The sequence below is a fragment of the Punica granatum genome, unplaced genomic scaffold (genome assembly GCF_007655135.1).
Source record: "Punica granatum isolate Tunisia-2019 unplaced genomic scaffold, ASM765513v2 Contig00165, whole genome shotgun sequence".
Classification (NCBI taxonomy): Eukaryota; Viridiplantae; Streptophyta; class Magnoliopsida; order Myrtales; family Lythraceae; genus Punica; species Punica granatum.
In genome coordinates, this window is record NW_022204131.1 from 6415 (window position 1) to 24514 (window position 18100).

Sequence of the window (18100 nt, forward strand, 5' to 3'; positions counted from 1 at the left end):
TCAAGCCCGAAAATGTGAAGAAGGGGTGTGCTTGCTTAGAGTAAATACAAAACCAACGGGCCGAGACCGGAAAGGTGAAGAAGGGGAGTGGTTTCTTAGAGTAAATGCAGAATCTACGGGTCTAGCCCGGTAAGGTGAAGAAGGGGGGGGTGCTTGCTTAAAGTTAATGCTGAATCAACGGGTCAAACCCGAAAATGTGAAGAAGGGGAGTGCTTGCTTAGAATAAATGCAAAATCAACGGACCAAGTCCGAAAAGGTGAATAAGGGGAGTGTTTCCTTAAAGTAAATGCAGAATCAACGGGTCTAGCCCGGAAAGGCGAAGAAGGGGAATGCTTGCTTAAAGTAAATGCAGAATCAACGAGTACACCCTGGAAAGGTGAAGAAGGGAAGTGCTTCCTTAATGTAAATGCAGAATCAACAGGTCAAGCCCGAAAATGTGAAGAAGGGGAGTGCTTGCTTAGAGTAAATGCAAAATCAACGGGCCGAGTCCGGAAAGGTGAAGAAGGGGAGTGTTTCCTTAAGGTAAATGCTGTATCTATAGGTCTTGCCCGGAAAGTTGAAGAAGGGGAGTGCTTACTTAAAGTTAAAAAAGAATCAACTGACAAAGCCCGGAAATGTGAAGAAGGGGGTGCTTCCTTAAAATAAATGCAGAATCAACGTGGGAAACCCGGAAAGGTTAAAAAGTGGAGTGCTTGCTTAAAGTAATTGCAGAATCAACGAGCCAAGCCCGGAAAAGTGAAAAAAGGGGTGCTTTCTTAAAATAAATGCAGAATCAACGGGTCTACCCCGGAAAGGTCAAGAAGGGGAGTGTTTCCTTAGAGTAAATGCAGAATCTACGGGTCTAGCCCGGAAAGGCGAAAATGGGGGGTGCATGCTTAAAGTTAATGCAGAATCAACGGGTCAAGCCCGAAAATGTGAAGAAGGGGAGTGCTTGCTTAGAGTAAATGCAAAATCAACGGGCCGAGTCCGGAAAGGTGAAGAAGGGCAGTGTTTCCTTAGAGTAAATGCAGAATCTACGGGTCTAGCCCGGAAAGGTGAAGAAGGGGGGCGCTTACTTAGAGTTAATGCAGAATCAACGGGTCAAGCCCGAAAATGTGAAGAAAGGGAGTGCTTGCTTAGAGTAAAAGCAAAATCGACGGGCCGAGTCCGGAAAGTTGAAGACGGGGAGTGTTTCTTTAAAGTAAATGCAGAATCGACAGGTATAGCCCGGAAAGGTGAAGAAGGGGAGTACTTGCTTAAAGTAATTGCAGAATCAACGAGCCAAGCCCGGAAAAGTGAAGAAGGGGGTGTCCGGAAAAGTGAAAAAGGGGGTGCTTGCTTAAAATAAATGCAGAATCAACGGGTCTGCCCCGGAAAGGTGAAGAAGGGGAGTTCTTGCTTAAAGTAAATGCATAATCAACGGGTTCAGCTCGGAAAGGTGTGAAAGGGAAGTGCTTGCTTAAAGTAAATGCAGAATCAACGGGTACACCCTGGAAAGGTGAAGAAGGGAAGTGCTTCCTTAAAGTAAATGCAGAATCAATGGTCAAAGCCAGGAAATGTGAAGAAGGGGGCGCTTGCTTAGAGTAAATGCAAAATCAACGGGCCGAGTCCGGAAAGGTGAAGAAGGGCAGTGTTTCCTTAGAGTAAACGCAGAATCTACGGGTCTAGCCCGGAAAGGTGAAGAAGGGGGGGTGCTTGCGTAAAGTAAATGCAGAATCAACGGGAACTGCCCGGAAAAGTGAAGAAGGGGGTGCTTTCTTAAAGTTAATTGCAGAATCAACGAGCCAAGCCCGGAAAAGTGAAGAAGGGGGTGCCAGGAAAAGTGAAGAAGGGGGTGCTTGCTTAAAATAAATGCAGAATCAACGGGTCTACCCCGGAAAGGTGAAGAAGGGGAGTGCTCGCTTAAAGTAAATGCATAATCAACGGGTTCAGCCCGGAAAGGTGTGAAAGGGAAGTGCTTGCTTAAAGTAAATGCAGAATCAACGGGTACACCCTGGAAATGTGACGAAGGGAAGTGCTTCCTTAAAGTAAATGCAGAATCAACAGGTCAAGCCCAAAAATGTGAAGAAGGGGTGTGCTTGCTTAGAGTAAATGCAAAATCAACGGGTCGAGTCCGGAAAGGTGAAGAAGGGGAGTGGTTTCTTAGAGTAAATGCAGAATCTACGGGTCTAGCCCGGTAAGGTGAAGAAGGGGGGGTGCTTGCGTAAAGTTAAAGCAGAATCAACGGGTGAAGCCCGAAAATGTGAAGAAGGGGAGTGCTTGCTTAGAATAAATGCAAAATCAACAAGCCAAGTCCGGAAAGGTGAAGAAGGGGAGTGTTTCCTTAAAGTAAACGCAGAATCAACGGGTCTAGCCCGGAAAGGCGAAGAAGGGGAGTGCTTGCTTAAAGTAAATGCAGAATCATCTGGCAAAGCCCGGAAATGTGAAGAAGGGGGAGCTTGCTTAAAGTAAATGCAGAGTCGACGGGGTAAGCTCGGAAAGGTGAAGAAGGGGAGTAGTTGCTTAAAGTAAATGCAGAATCAACGGGCAAAGCTCGGAAAAGTGAAGAAGGGGAGTGCTTTCTTAAAGTTAATTGCAGAATCAACGAGCCAAGCCCGGAAAAATGAAGAAGGGGATGCCAGGAAAAGTGAAGAAGGTGGTGCTTGCTTAAAATAAATGCAGAATCAACGGGTCTACCCCGGAAAGGTGATGAATGGGAGTGCTTGCTTAAAGTAAATGCATAATCAACGGGTTCAGCCCGGAAATGTGTGAAAGGGAAGTGCTTGCTTAAAGTAAATGCAGAATCAACGGGTACACCCTGGAAAGGTGAAGAAGGGAAGTGCTTGCTTAGAGTAAATGCAAAATCAATGGGCCGAGTCCGGAAAGGTGAAGAAGGGGAGTGTTTCCTTAAAGTAAATGCTGAATATATAGGTCTTGCCCAGAAAGTTGAAGAAGGGGAGTGCTTGCTTAAAGTTAAAAAAGAATCAACTGACAAAGCCCAAAAATGTGAAGAAGGGGGTGCTTGCTTAAAATAAATGCAGAATCAACGTGGGAAACTCGGAAAGGTGAAAAAGGGGAGTGCTTGCTTAAAGTAATTGCAGAATCAACGAGCCAAGCCCCGAAAAGTGAAAAAAGGGGTGCTTTCTTAAATTAAATGCAAAATCAACGGGTCTACCCCGGAAAGGTGAAGAAGGGGAGTGTTTCCATAGAGTAAATGCATAATCTACGGGTCTAGCCCGGAAGGGTGAAAATGGGGGGTGCATGCTTAAAGTTAATGCAGAATCAACGGGACAAGCCCGAAAATGTGAAGAAGGGGAGTGCATGCTTAGAGTAAATGCAAAAACATCTGGCAAAGCCCGGAAATGTGAAGAAGGGGAGTGTTTCCTTAGAGTAAATGCAGAATCTACGGGTCTAGCCCAGTAAGGTGAAGAATGGGGGGTGCTTGCTGAAAGTTAATGCAGAATCAACGGGTCAAGCCCGAAAATGTGAAGAAGGGGAGTGCTTGCTTAGAATAAATGCAAAATCAACGGGCCGAGTCCGGAAAGGTGAAGAAGAGGAGTGTTTCCTTAAGGTAAATGCTGAATCTATAGGTCTTGCCCGGAAAGTTGAAGAAGGGGAGTGCTTGCTTAAAGCTAAAAAAGAATCAACTGACAAAGCTCGGAAATGTGAAGAAGCGGGAGCTTGCTTAAAGTAAATTCAGAGTCGACGGGGTAAGCTCGGAAAGGTGAAGAAGGGGAGTACTTGCTTAAAGTAAATGCAGAATCAACGGGCAAAGCCCGGAAAAGTGAAGAAGGGGAGTGCTTTCTTAAAGTTAATTGCAGAATCAACGAGCCAAGCCCGGAAAAGTGAAGAAGGGGGTGCCAGGAAAAGTGAAGAAGGGGGTGCTTGCTTAAAATAAATGCAGAATCAACGGGTCTACCCCGGAAAGGTGAAGAAGGGGAGTGCTTGCTTAAAGTAAATGCATAAACAACGGGTTCAGCCCGGAAAGGTGTGAAAGGGAAATGCTTCCTTAAAGTAAATGCAGAATCAACGGGTACACCCTGGAATGGTGAAGAAGGGAAGTGCTTCCTTAAAGTAAATGCAGAATCAACAGGTCAAGCCCGAAAATGTGAAGAAGGGGTGTGCTTGCTTAGAGTAAATGCAAAATCAACGGGCCGAGTCCGGAAAGGTGAAGAAGGGGAGTGGTTTCTTAGAGTAAATGCAGAATCTACGGGTCTAGCCCGGTAAGGTGAAGAAGGGGGGGTGCTTGCTTAAAGTTAATGCAGAATCAACGGGTGAAGCCCGAAAATGTGAAGAAGGGGAGTGCCTGCTTTGAATAAATGCAAAATCAACGGACCGAGTCCGGAAAGGTGAAGAAGGGGAGTGCATGATTAAAGTAAATGCATAATCAACGGGTACTGCCCGGAAAGGTTAGGAAGGGGAGGGCTTGCTTAAAGTAAATGCAGAATCAACGGGTACACCGTGGAAAAGTGATGAAAGGGAGTGCTTGCTTAAAGTAAATTCAGAATCAACGGGTCTAGCCCGGAAAGGTGAAGAAGGGGAGTGCTTGATTAAAGTAAATGCATAATCAACGGGTACTGCCCGGAGAGGTTAGGAAGGGGAGGGCTTGCTTAAAGTAAATGCAGAATCAACGGGTACACCGTGGAAAGGTGATGAAAGGGAGTGCTTGCTTAAAGTAAATTCAGAATCAACGGGTCAAGCCCGAAAATGTGAAGAAGGGGAGTGCTTGCTTAGGGTAAATGCAAAATCAACGGGCCGAGTCCAGAAAAGTGAAGAAGGGGAGTGTTTCCTTAAAGTTAATGCAAAATCAACTGGCAAAGCCCGGAAATGTGAAGAAGGAGAGTGCTTGCTGAAATGAAATGCAGAATCTACGGGTCTAGCCCGGAAAGGTGAAGAAGGGGAGTGCTTGCTTAAAATTAATGCAGAATCAACTGGCAAAGCCCGGAAATGTGAAGAAGGGGGTGCTTGCTTAAAGTAAATGGAGAATCAACGTGGCAAGCCCGGAAAGGTGAAGAAGGGGAGTGCTTGCTTAAAGTAAATGCAGAATCATCTGGCAAAGCCCGGAAATGTGAAGAAGCGGGAGCTTGCTTAAAGTAAATTCAGAGTCGACGGGGTAAGCTCGGAAAGGTGAAGAAGGGGAGTACTTGCTTAAAGTAAATGCAGAATCAACAGGTCAAGCCCGAAAATGTGAAGAAGGGGTGTGCTTGCTTAGAGTAAATGCAAAATCAACGGGCCGAGTCCGAAAAGGTGAAGAAGGGGAGTGGTTTCTTAGAGTAAATGCAGAATCTACGGGTCTAGCCCGGTAAGGTGAAGAAGGGGGGGTGCTTGCTTAAAATTACTGCAGAATCAACGGGTCAAGCCCGAAAATGTGAAGAAGGGGAGTGCTTGCTTAGAATAAATGCAAAATCAACGGGCCGGGTCCGGAAAGGTGAAGAAGGGGAGTGTTTCCTTAAAGTAAATGCAGAATCAACGGGTCTAGCCCGGAAAGGCGAAGAAGGGGAGTGCTTGCTTAAAGTAAATGCAGAATCTTCTGGCAAAACCCGGAAATGTGAAGAAGGAGGAGCTTGCTTAAAGTAAATTCAGAGTCGACGGGGTAAGCTCGGAAAGGTGAAGAAGGGGAGTACTTGCTTAAAGTAAATGCAGAATCAACGGGCAAAGCCCGGAAAAGTGAAGAAGGGGAGTGCTTTCTTAAAGTTAATTGCAGAATCAACGAGCCAAGCCCGGAAAAGTGACGAAGGGGATGCCAGGAAAAGTGAAGAAGGGGGTGCTTGCTTAAAATAAATGCAGAATCAACGGGTCTACCCCGGAAAGGTGAAGAAGGGGAGTGCTTGCTTAAAGTAAATGCATAATCAACGGGTTCATCCCAGAAAGGTGTGAAAGGGAAGTGCTTGCTTAAAGTAAATGCAGAATCAACGGGTACACCCTGAGAAGGTGAAGAAGGGAAGTGCTTCCTTAAAGTAAATGCAGAATCAACAGGTCAAGCCCGAAAATGTGAAGAAGGGGTGTGCTTGCTTAGAGTAAATGCAAAATCAACGGGCCGAGTTTGGAAAGGTGAAGAAGGGGAGTGTTTCCTTAGAGTAAATGCAGAATCTACGTGTCTAGCCCGGTAAGGTGAAGAAGGGGGGTGCTTGCTTAATGTTAATGCAGAATAAACGGGTCAAGCCCGAAAATGTGAAGAAGGGGAGTGCTTGCTTAGAATAATTGCAAAATCAACGGGCCGAGTCCGGAAAGGTGAAGAAGGGGAGTGTTTCCTTAAAGTAAATGCAGAATCAACGGGTCTAGCCCGGAAAGGTGAAGAAGGGGAGTGCTTGCTTAAAGTAAATGCGGAATCATCTGGCAAAGCCCGGAAAAGTGAAGAAGGGGGAGCTTGCTTAAAGTAAATTCAGAGTCGACGGGGTAAGCTCGGAAAGGTGAAGAAGGGGAGTACTTGCTTAAAGTTAATGCAGAATCAACGGGCATAACCCGGAAAAGTGAAGAAGGGGAGTGCTTGCTTAAAGTTAATTGTAGAATCGACGAGCCAAGCCCGGAAAAGTAAAGAAGGGGTTGCCAGGAAAAGTGAAGAAGGGGGTGCTTGCTTAAAATAAATGCAGAATCAACGGGTCTACCCCGGAAAGGTGAAGAAGGGGAGTGCTTGCTTAAAGTAAATGCATAATCCACGGGTTCAGCCCGGAAAGGTGTGAAAGGGAAGTGCTTGCTTAAAGTAAATGCAGAATCAACGAGTACACCCTGGAAAGGTGAAGAAGGGAAGTGCTTCCTTAAAGTAAATGCAGAATCAACAGGTCAAGCCCGAAAATGTGAAGAAGGGGAGTGCTTGCTTAGAGTAAATGCAAAATCAACGGGCCGAGTCCGGAAAGGTGAAGAAGGGGAGTGTTTCCTTAAAGTAAATGCTGAATCTATAGGTCTTGCCCGGAAAGTTGAAGAAGGGGAGTGCTTGCTTAAAGTTAAAAAAGAATCAACTGACAAAGCCTGGAAATGTGAAGAAGGGGGTGCATGCTTAAAATAAATGCTGAATCAACGTGGGAAACCCGGAAAGGTGAAAAAGGGGAGTGCTTGCTTAAAGTAATTGCAGAATCAACGAGCCAAGCCCGGAAAAGTGAAAAAAGGGGTGCTTTCTTAAAATAAATGCAGAATCAACGGGTCAACCCCGGAAAGGTGAAGAAGGGAAGTGTTTCCTTAGAGTAAATGCAGAATCTACGGGTCTAGCCCGGGAAGGTGAAAATGGGGGGTGCAAGCTTAAAGTTAATGCAGAATCAACGGGTCAAGCCCGAAAATGTGAAGAAGGGGAGTGCTTGCTTAGAGTAAATGCAAAATCAATGGGCCGAGTCCGGAAAGGTGAAGAAGGGGAGTGTTTCCTTAGAGTAAATGCAGAATCTACGGGTCTAGCCCGGAAAGGTGAAGAAGGGGGGCGCTTGCTTAAAGTTAATGCAGAATCAACGGGTCAAGCCCGAAAATGTAAAGAAGGGGAGTGCATGCTTAGAGTAAATGCAAAATCATCTGGCAAAGCCCGGAAATGTGAAGAAGGGGGAGCTTGCTTAAAGTAAATTCAGAGTCGACGGGGTAAGCTCGGAAAGGTGAAGAAGGGGAGTACTTGCTTAAAGTTAATGCAGAACCAACGGGCATAACCCGAAAAAGTGAAGAAGGGGAGTGCTTGCTTAAAGTTAATTGCAGAATCAACGAGCCAAGCCCGGAAAAGTGAAGAAGGGGTTGCCATGAAAAGTGAAGAAGGGGGTGCTTGCTTAAAATAAATGCAGAATCAACGGGTCTACCCCGGAAAGGTGAAGAAGGGGAGTGCTTTCTTAAATTAAATGCATAATCCACGGGTTCAGCCTGGAAAGGTGTGAAAGGGAAGTGTTTGCTTAAAGTAAATGCAGAATCAACGAGTACACCCTGGAAAGTAGAAGAAGGGAAGTGCTTCCTTAAAGAAAATGCAGAATCAACAGGTCAAGCACGAAAATGTGAAGAAGAGGAATGCTTGCTTAGAGTAAATGCAAAATCAATGGGCCGAGTCCGGAAAGGTGAAGAAGGGGAGTGTTTCCTTAAAGTAAATGCTGAATATATAGGTCTTGCCCAGAAAGTTGAAGAAGGGGAGTGCTTGCTTAAAGTTAAAAAAGAATCAACTGACAAGGTGATCCCTTTGCAAATATATATAAAAATAAGCTCAAATTCTACCAGCAAGTGTACTGGGTCAGATCAAGTAATATAGTGATGAATAGAGTGTCGATCCCACAAGGATTAATTAAGTACTAAACCTATATTAGATTCTATTATTATCTAAGCAATCAAATTAAGAGAATTAACTAATTAACTACTAATCAACCTAAATCGTCACAAAGAGCAGAAAGAGAATTGTACGAAAATATATCAATTGAAAGTGGGAAAAACAGAATCCACCCTAGTTTCACTAATCAGATTGCCATCATGTTATATAGACTGATAGCTATGTGATTATTCAAGTGAGTTTATCAAGCCTTTAAAATTAAAGTCTTAAACCTCTAATTAATCAATCAGCTCCCGCATCTCTAATTAATAGTGGACTCTAAATTATAATCATACACCTTCCAGTGCTATGATTGTCTAATGCCCTAAATTAATTATCCCTAATGTCTTAGCGAATAACTAACTAGAAACATTGCATTAATCCCTGGATAATCTCTAATTAAACTAATTAACGCAGCTATCGCATTTAACTAATTAGTCTAATCAAGAATTCCTAACAAACACTATATCAACTCCCGTATCAATAGTGTTTCTAACAATTATAACCAATTAAGAATTAAAATTGAAATTATAGGAATTGCAATCATGAATCATCAACACATCTATTAATCCTATAACATGGCGACAATCATCATATTAGCTACCTAGGGTTTCATCATATTCCCACAAAAGAAGCTTAGAATATCATGGAATTGAAAACACAATTATAATTCCAAGGAGTCATTGCAATAGAATTCATATTCAGCAGTAAACTCAAGATATTGAATCCTAAAACAAAAACCCAACAATTCCTTTAAGGAATTATCTCTTCCACAATTCTTCGCTTCAAATCAATTGATCCAGGTGACGGCTCCAGACAAGACCCTCTCCAAAAACTCTCTAGGTTAAAAGAATGGTGAAAGATGGCTCCCCCCCTAGGGTTTCCTAATCTTGTTATGAGGAGTATTTATATCCACAACAAAAAAAAGATTTCCGAAAGATATATGCTGGCTCCAAATTGCGCAAAACTCCTCAATATTGCTCGTAATTCCATCTAAGTCCTCAAAGACCTACAATATCAAATTACACATAATTAAGCACCGACTTCTTATAATTTCTATAAAATTAATAATAATTTAACATGAATTGCACAATAAAATATGAGTATAATATGCCCTTATCAACTTCCCCACACTTGAACTTTTGCTTGTTCTCAAGCAAAATAAATAAGACCAAGGAAAGAAATCTATCAGAGAGAGTACAAATTTTCATATTCACTGATTTAAGCATTTGATATCTCATAATTTATTACTCGTTATTTTGTGGTGCCCACTGCTCAAACCAAACTGGAAACATGTGATCAGAGTACTACAGTTGAAATTAACCAGCTAATCTAGAGAAAGCAAATTTTAATCCAAGCGTTTAGCCTAAGATTTCTATTTCAAAAGTAAATACTCAGTCCTATAAGGAAAAATACACATTTAAACTTCATAGCTGTTAGCAGGCATATAATCCCTCTAATTTTCCCTCTAAGCAAGTCAACAAGGTAGTGAAAGCATATGGTATCTGCTTCGTCCCTAGGTTTTCTTCCTTTTTATTACAAGTCTTAATTTTTTTTTTGTTTTTGCATTCAATTTTTCCTTTCTGTTTAAGAAGCAATTTTTTTTTTTTCAAGTCCAATTTTAGTTTGAACTTGTGCCTTTCCGCTCTTCTCGTTATAGTGAGTTCATTGAGTCGGCACATCCCGGGCTCATCACCCAAGTGACCGGGTTTTAAAGGGACCCCTACGAACTCTTCCTCACTCTAACATTCAAGTTAGGATACTCATAACTCAATTCTTGAGTCATTGGAGTAAAGGCTATGCTTGCTTTTTTTTTTTTGAATGCTCACTAACACTTTTCAGACTTCTTTTATAGGAATCACTAAGTACAAAGCTTCTTCTACCTCTTTCACTAAATGTTAAAGTGCTATTAGAATAATTAAAAAGAGGATATACTAACTAACTTTGCTTAGAAGTAGACCTGTTTATTTTTCACTTAAGGACTTGACCGACTCTTAAACTTCAAACTCTAGGGCTAAAAACTAGGTAAATTTGATTTCTAAAGATTTGACTAATTAATTTTAACTAAGTACAAAAATCACAACAGTGGTGAGTAGGGCGCCTAAGTGAGTCAATTTTTTTCAAACAATTCCTGAACAAATGCTATCAACAGTATTCTTCGTACAATCTCTAGATTTCAATAATTAAAAAAAATTAAAAAAAAAAAAAAAGAATTTGGCCTAACAATTGCCAGATAACTTAAGGACAATTATAATTCAAGGTGACAGGGAAGTATAACTATTTATCAACAAAGACAGGCATCAGATGTCATGAGTAACAAATTAAATCACAGAATTCAGACATCAACACTATACTCAATTTTATACTCCATCTGTTTAGTATCTCCCTTCCCCACACTTAGATTAAACAGTGTCCTCACTGTTCCTAATGTAGCTCTAGTAAAACGAAAATAAAAGTAAAGAACATAAGAGAAAAAGAGATACTAGTACTTCCCCGGTTTCGAAAAATTAAGTTGAAGCAATTGGAGTTCCAACTGGTATAGCAATAGAGAGAGTCAGCAGTTGTTATCCACCCTGGCTTCAAAAACAAAAAGAAAACAACAAATAGCAGATAATCCATCTTAACTAAAACAATCAAATAGCAAATATCCCAAGTCTACCCAATGAGTGGGTGCTTGATAAAGTACAAACCAACAGCAAATCAAAATAAAACAAATGAAGCAAAAGAATTGAGAGCCAACAGGGACTTTAGCTCTCAGACATGGGCTGCCTCCCATGAAGCACTTAGTTTATAGTCGCTAGTTCGACTTTTCCAATTCTTCAACCGAATTTGCTAGATCCACCGTAGTGGCATCACCATCAATATTTTCCCCTTCAAAGTAATGCTTGAGAAGATGACCGTTTACTTTAAAAGTGCGGTCATCTTCTGACTTCAGCTCAACTGCACCATAGGGAAAAACATTAGAAATAACAAATGGTCCAGACCATCGAGATTTTAACTTACCTGGGAACAACTTCAAGCGAGAGTTGTATAATAGGACTTTCTGACCAGGCAAAAACTCTCGCTTTAGGATGTTCCTATCATGCCATCGCTTGGCTCGCTCCTTGTATATCCTAGCATTTTCATATGCTTCCTCTCTCATCTCAGCCATCTGATTCAATTGGAGCAATCTCTTTTCACCTGCAGCTTGTAAATCAAAGTTAAGGTATTTTATGGCCCAATATGCTTTGTGCTCAAGCTCTACTGGTAGGTGACATGATTTACCATAAACAATCTTGTATGGGGACATTCCTATGGGGGTTTTGAAAGCTGTCCTGTAAGCCCACAATGCATCATCAAGTTTTAAAGACCAATCTTTCCTAGATGCATTGACTGTTTTCTCTAAGATACGCTTTATTTCCCTATTGGACACCTCAACCTGTCCACAAGTCTGTGGATGATAAGGGGTGGCAATTTTATGAGTAACTCCATATTTTGATAATAATTTTTCAAATTACCGATTGCAAAAATGTGATCCCCCATCACTTATAATGGCTCTAGGTACCCCAAATCTTGAAAAGATGTTCTTTTTCAAAAATCTGATTACAACTCTGGCATCATTACTTTGTAGAGCAACTGCTTCTACCCATTTTGAAACATAATCAACAGCCACAAGAATATATTTATTTGAAAAAGAAGAGGGAAAAGGACCCATAAAGTCTATTCCCCACACATCAAAAAGCTCAATTACAAGAATGCTATTTTGTGGTACTTCATGTCTCCTAGAAATATTGCCAGTTCTTTGGCATGGAGCACAAGACATAATGTAATTCCTGCAATCATGAAATACTCTAGGCCAATAAAATCCACAAGATAAGATCTTAGTTGCAGTTCTTTCCACACCAAAGTGGCCTCCTGCTTCCTTAGAATGACAGTGTTGTATTATGCTAAGTTGTTCAGTTTCAGGCACACAGCGTCTAATTACTTGGTCAGCACAATATTTAAACAGATATGGTTCATCCCAAAAATAGTATTTCACATCATGCAAAAATTTCTTTTTCTGTTGAGATGACAAACCATATGGTGTGATGTTGCTAACCATGTAATTGACTATATCAGCATACCAAGGTAATCCTTGGATTTCTGCTACATGCAATTGTTCATCAGGGAACTTTTCATTAATGGGTGAATCTAAACAATCAGATTCCAAACGGGATAAGTGATCAGCCACTACATTTTCAGTTCCCTTTGTGTCTCTAATTTCCAGGTCAAATTCTTGTAGCAGTAGAATCCAACGAATTAGCCTAGGTTTAGCATCAGCTTTGGCAAACAAATATTTCAGGGCAGCATGGTCTGTGTATACTATGATCTTAGAACCTATCAGATAAGGCCGAAACTTGTCACATGCAAATATGACTGCTAAAAGCTCCTTTTCAGTTGTGGCATAGTTCTTTTGGGCCTCATTTAAAGTTCTACTAGCATAGTATATTGCATGAAATACCTTACCTCTCCTTTGCCCAAGTACTGCTCCTACAGCATAGTCGCTGGCATCACACATCAGCTCAAACGGAAGCTCCCAATTAGGTGCAACGATCACTGGTGCAGAAGTGAGTTTCTCCTTCAATAAATTGAATGCCTGCAAACAATTGTTATTAAAAACAAAAGCAGAATCTTTTTCAAGTAAATTACAAAGAGGTCTAGAGATTTTAGAAAAGTCCTTGATAAATCTCCTGTAGAAGCCAGCATGTCCTAAGAAGCTCCTTACTCCTTTTGTTGAAGTGGGTGGTGGCAACTTCTCTATTATCTCCACTTTTGCTCGATCAACTTCAATCCCTTTCTTTGACACCTTGTGACCTAAGACTATACCCTCTCTTACCATAAAATGACATTTCTCCCAGTTCAGAAGCAGATTAGTCTCCTTACATCTTTTAAGCACACAGCCTAAATTTGTCAGACAAGATTCAAATGACTTCCCAAAAACAGAGAAATCATCCATAAATATTTCAATAAAATTCTCTAACATGTCAGAAAATATAGACATCATGCACCTCTGGAAAGTGGCAGGTGCATTACAGAGACCGAAAGGCATTCTCCTAAAGGCAAAAGTGCCATAAGGACAAGTAAATGTGGTTTTCTCCTGGTCCTCGGGTGCTATATGAATCTGATTGTAACCAGAATAACCATCTAGAAAACAATAATAATCATGCCCTGCAAGTTTTTCTAGCATCTGATCAATGAAGGGGAGGGGGAAATGGTCTTTACGGGTAGCATCATTTAGTTTCCTGTAATCTATACAAACTCTCCACCCAGTCACAGTACGAGTCGGGATTAATTTATTGACCTCATTTTTAACCACAGTCATACCACCCTTTTTGGGCACTACTTGAACAGGACTAACCCATTTACTATCTGAGATAGGATAGATAATACCTGCATCCAACAGTTTAAGCACTTCTTTCTTCACTACCTCTTTGAGAGTTGGGTTAAGTCGCCTCTGTGGTTGCACTATGGGTTTGCACTCAGCTTCCAACATTATCCTGTGAGTGCAAATCAAAGGGCTGATCCCTTTGATATCTGCAATAGTCCATCCTATTGCCTCCTTGTGCTCTCTCAGCACGCTTAGGAGCTGTTGCTCCTGATCACCTGTCAAGGAAGAAGAGATAATTATTGGCAAAGTATCATCTATTCCAAGATAGGCATATTTTAAATGGCTAGGCAATGGTTTAAGTTCTAGCACCGGGGACTGTGTCAAAGATGATACTGGTTTTGTCGCACTAGTGCCCAGCTCCTCATAGTAGCGAGCCTTGATTTCTGATACCTTCTCCACAGATTCTTCCTCATGCTCATCATCATCACTCCAATCGTCCAGATCCCTAAGGACTGATTCCATTGTATCCACACCTGCTTTCTCCTCCACAGACTCAGAGATAAGCTCATCAATAATATCAATGGTGTAACATGATTTGCCATCATCAAATTTCTTTATGGCGTCATAAACATTAAAAGTTATTTGTTCATTCATAACTCTTAAAGTGAGCTTACCTTGTTCCACATCTATTAATGCTTTACCTGTCGCAAGGAACGGTCTGCCAAGGATCATGGGCACCTCTCTGTCCTCCTCCATCTCCAAGACTATGAAGTCGACTGGAAATATGAATTTGTCTACCTTCACCAGGACATTCTCAACAATACCCTTTGGATATTTGATACTCCTGTCAGCAAGTTGCAAGGTAATATGAGTTTTCTTGCATTCTCCAAGTCCAAGTTTCCTGAAAATAGACAGAGGCATTAAATTTATACTTGCACCTGAATCAATAAGAACGTTCTCAAAATGAAAATTCCCTATAGTACAAGGAACAGTGAAACTCCCCTGATCTCTTTGTTTGCGTGGTAAGTTAGGCAAGTCCTTTTGGAGAATCATAGAACACTCTCCTGTAAGCATCACAGGCTCACTCCCATCAAACTTCCTCTTTTTAGTGAGCAGATCCTTCATGAATCTAGCATATGAAGGCATCTGCTGGAGTGCTTCTGCAAATGGAATGTTGATTTGCAGCTTTTTAAAAACATCTAGGAATTTAGCAAATTGGGCGTCCAACTGTTGTTGCTTCAATCTTCCTGGAAAAGGGACAGGAGGAACATACGGTTTCACCCCTAGTGACTTCTGCCTTGGTTCCTCCACCTTTTGCTTACCTTTGTCTTTCTCCGGACTCTCCTCCTGAGTTTGAGCTTTTCTATTGACTATTTCCAATTCCTTGCCACTCCTCAGCATTATAGCATTGACACCCTTGGGGTTCTCTTCAGTGTTGCTGGGTAAAGACCCTGATGGTCTATTACTCAATTGCTGAGAAATCTGACTAATCTGACCCTCTAGGTTTCGAATAGTGGCTTGTTGATTCTGTAGCATGGTGTCAGTCTTTTGCATATAGCTCAACATGAGCTCTTCCATTCTCGACTGACTTTGCTGAGGTGGAGCATTCTGAGCAGGGCCTTGCTTTTGGAATCCAGGTGGCGGTTTAAGTGCATTATTCTCATTCCTCCATGAGAAATTAGGATGATTACGCCACCCGGGATTGTAAGTGTTCGAATAAGGCCCTTGATTACTCCGTTGGAAGTTGTTGACAAAGTTCACTTGCTCTCCATTGGGTGAAGCCGAGGGATTTCCAGACATGCATTCAAGAGTCGAATGTGGTCCTGAACACAACTCACAAAAAGCAACCTGATTAGTATTAAAAGAATGTGCTGAGGTGAGTTTACTTACCTGGGTAGTGAGAGCTGAAATCTGGGTTGTCAAATTAGCAATAGTGTCCATGTCATTGACTGATGCCACTCTTGATTTACTTCTTTCATTCTGCCAATTATGTGCACTGGAGGCCATCTCTTCTATCAAAGCACTTGCTTCATCATAATTCTTACCCATCAGTGCGCCTCCTGCTGCAGCATCTACTAGAGACCTCAATGTATCATCCAGGCTAAGATAGAAGACCTCAATTAGGAGATTATCTGGCAATCCGTGATGTGGGCACTTTCTGATTGCCTCCTTGAATCTCTCCCATGCCTCATAAAGTGATTCACCATTGAACTTGGTGAAGTTAGTGATTTCGTTCCTCAATCTTGCAGTCCTAGCTGGTGGGAAAAATCTCCTAAGAAACTTAGATGAAAGGTCGGCCCAGGTGGTGATGGACTCTTGTGGCAGTGAATTGAACCAGGCTCTCGCTTTATCCCTAAGCGAGAAAGGAAAAAGCTGTAATCTAATAACATCATCAGTGACATTATTCATCTTTACCGTGTTACAGTATTGGAGGAATCCTGCAATATGCTCATCAGGACTCTCGTTGGGATATCCTCCAAACTGATTTGATTGAACCATCTGGATGAGTGCTGGCTTCAGTTCAAAGTTATTAGCTGGAATAGTGGGCCTTCTGATCGCAGAACCCATAATAGTAGGTACTGCATAGTCTCGAAGTGCTCTGGCAGCACCCTGTATTTGGCGGTTGATGTCATCATCTGCCATCTCAACTACCTGCAATTCTTCCCTTCTTCTGTTCTCTCTTCTCAACCGATGCAAGGTGCGCTCTATCTCAGGATCTAATGGTAGAAGTTCAGCACTTCTACTCCTGCGCATAGAATACCTGCAAAGAGAACAAGAAATAAACACACAGTAAAGTGCGCCTAAATTAACAATAGAACTAAAGGTGGTCTAATATTAAGTTAATCTCCGGCAACGGCGCCAAAAACTTGATCCCTTTGCAAATATATATAAAAATAAGCTCAAATTCTACCAGCAAGTGTACTGGGTCAGATCAAGTAATATAGTGATGAATAGAGTGTCGATCCCACAAGGATTAATTAAGTACTAAACCTATATTAGATTCTATTATTATCTAAGCAATCAAATTAAGAGAATTAACTAATTAACTACTAATCAACCTAAATCGTCACAAAGAGCAGAAAGAGAATTGTACGAAAATATATCAATTGAAAGTGGGAAAAACAGAATCCACCCTAGTTTCACTAATCAGATTGCCATCATGTTATATAGACTGATAGCTATGTGATTATTCAAGTGAGTTTATCAAGCCTTTAAAATTAAAGTCTTAAACCTCTAATTAATCAATCAGCTCCCGCATCTCTAATTAATAGTGGACTCTAAATTATAATCATACACCTTCCAGTGCTATGATTGTCTAATGCCCTAAATTAATTATCCCTAATGTCTTAGCGAATAACTAACTAGAAACATTGCATTAATCCCTGGATAATCTCTAATTAAACTAATTAATGCAGCTATCGCATTTAACTAATTAGTCTAATCAAGAATTCCTAACAAACACTATATCAACTCCCGTATCAATAGTGTTTCTAACAATTATAACCAATTAAGAATTAAAATTGAAATTATAGGAATTGCAATCATGAATCATCAACACATCTATTAATCCTATAACATGGCGACAATCATCATATTAGCTACCTAGGGTTTCATCATATTCCCACAAAAGAAGCTTAGAATATCATGGAATTGAAAACACAATTATAATTCCAAGGAATCATTGCAATAGAATTCATATTCAGCAGTAAACTCAAGATATTGAATCCTAAAACAAAAACCCAACAATTCCTTTAAGGAATTATCTCTTCCACAATTCTTCGCTTCAAATCAATTGATCCAGGTGACGGCTCCAGACAAGACCCTCTCCAAAAACTCTCTAGGTTAAAAGAATGGTGAAAGATGGCTCCCCCCCTAGGGTTTCCTAATCTTGTTATGAGGAGTATTTATATCCACAACAAAAAAAAGATTTCCGAAAGATATATGCTGGCTCCAAATTGCGCAAAACTCCTCAATATTGCTCGTAATTCCATCTAAGTCCTCAAAGACCTACAATATCAAATTACACATAATTAAGCACCGACTTCTTATAATTTCTATAAAATTAATAATAATTTAACATGAATTGCACAATAAAATATGAGTATAATATGCCCTTATCACAAGGCCCAAAAATGTGAAGAAGGGGGTGCTTGCTTAAAATAAATGCAGAATCAACGTGGGAAACCCGGAAAGGTGAAAAAGGGGAGTGCTTGCTTAAAGTAATTGCAGAATCAACGAGCCAAGCCCCGAAAAGTGAAAAAAGGGGAGCTTTCTTAAATTAAATGCAGAATCAACGGGTCTACCCCGGAAAGGTGAAGAAGGGGAGTCTTTCCTTAGAGTAAATGCAGAATCTACGGGTCTAGCCCGGAAAGGTGAAAATGGGGGGTGCATGCTTAAAGTTAATGCAGAATCAACGGGTCAACCCCGAAAATGTGAAGAAGGGGAGTGCTTGCTTAGAATAAATGCAAAATCAACGGGCCGAGTCCGGAAAGGTGTAGAAAGGGAGTGTTTCCTTAAAGTAAATGCAGAATCTACGG

At 41.2% G+C, this 18100-nt stretch overlaps 1 protein-coding gene and 1 non-coding gene across 2 annotated transcripts; one reads left to right on the forward strand and one right to left on the reverse strand.

The window, feature by feature from the left end:
• Positions 1 to 14362: 14362 nt before the first annotated feature.
• On the reverse strand, positions 14363 to 16316 carry LOC116190107. The gene is made up of 2 exons (XM_031519773.1): positions 14495 to 16316; positions 14363 to 14406 (listed from the first exon to the last, which is right to left on the reverse strand). Exons 1-2 carry the CDS (start codon positions 16314 to 16316, stop codon positions 14363 to 14365), a joined length of 1866 nt encoding a protein of 621 aa, XP_031375633.1.
• Positions 15700 to 15806, forward strand: LOC116190108. Its single transcript, XR_004152592.1, has one exon. It is a non-coding gene; the product is annotated as a small nucleolar RNA R71 (small nucleolar RNA).
• Positions 16317 to 18100: the final 1784 nt, after the last annotated feature.

Excerpts from the sequence above, each read along its gene's own strand:
- LOC116190107 (XM_031519773.1), bottom strand. The coding sequence starts at position 16,316 with ATGCGCAGGAGTAGAAGTGCTGAACTTCTACCATTAGATCCTGAGATA. Across the intron at positions 14,407-14,494 it reads TCTTATTGATTCAGGTGCAA|GAGTATCAAATATCCAAAGG; the intron begins GTATAAATTTAA and ends ACTTGCTGACAG.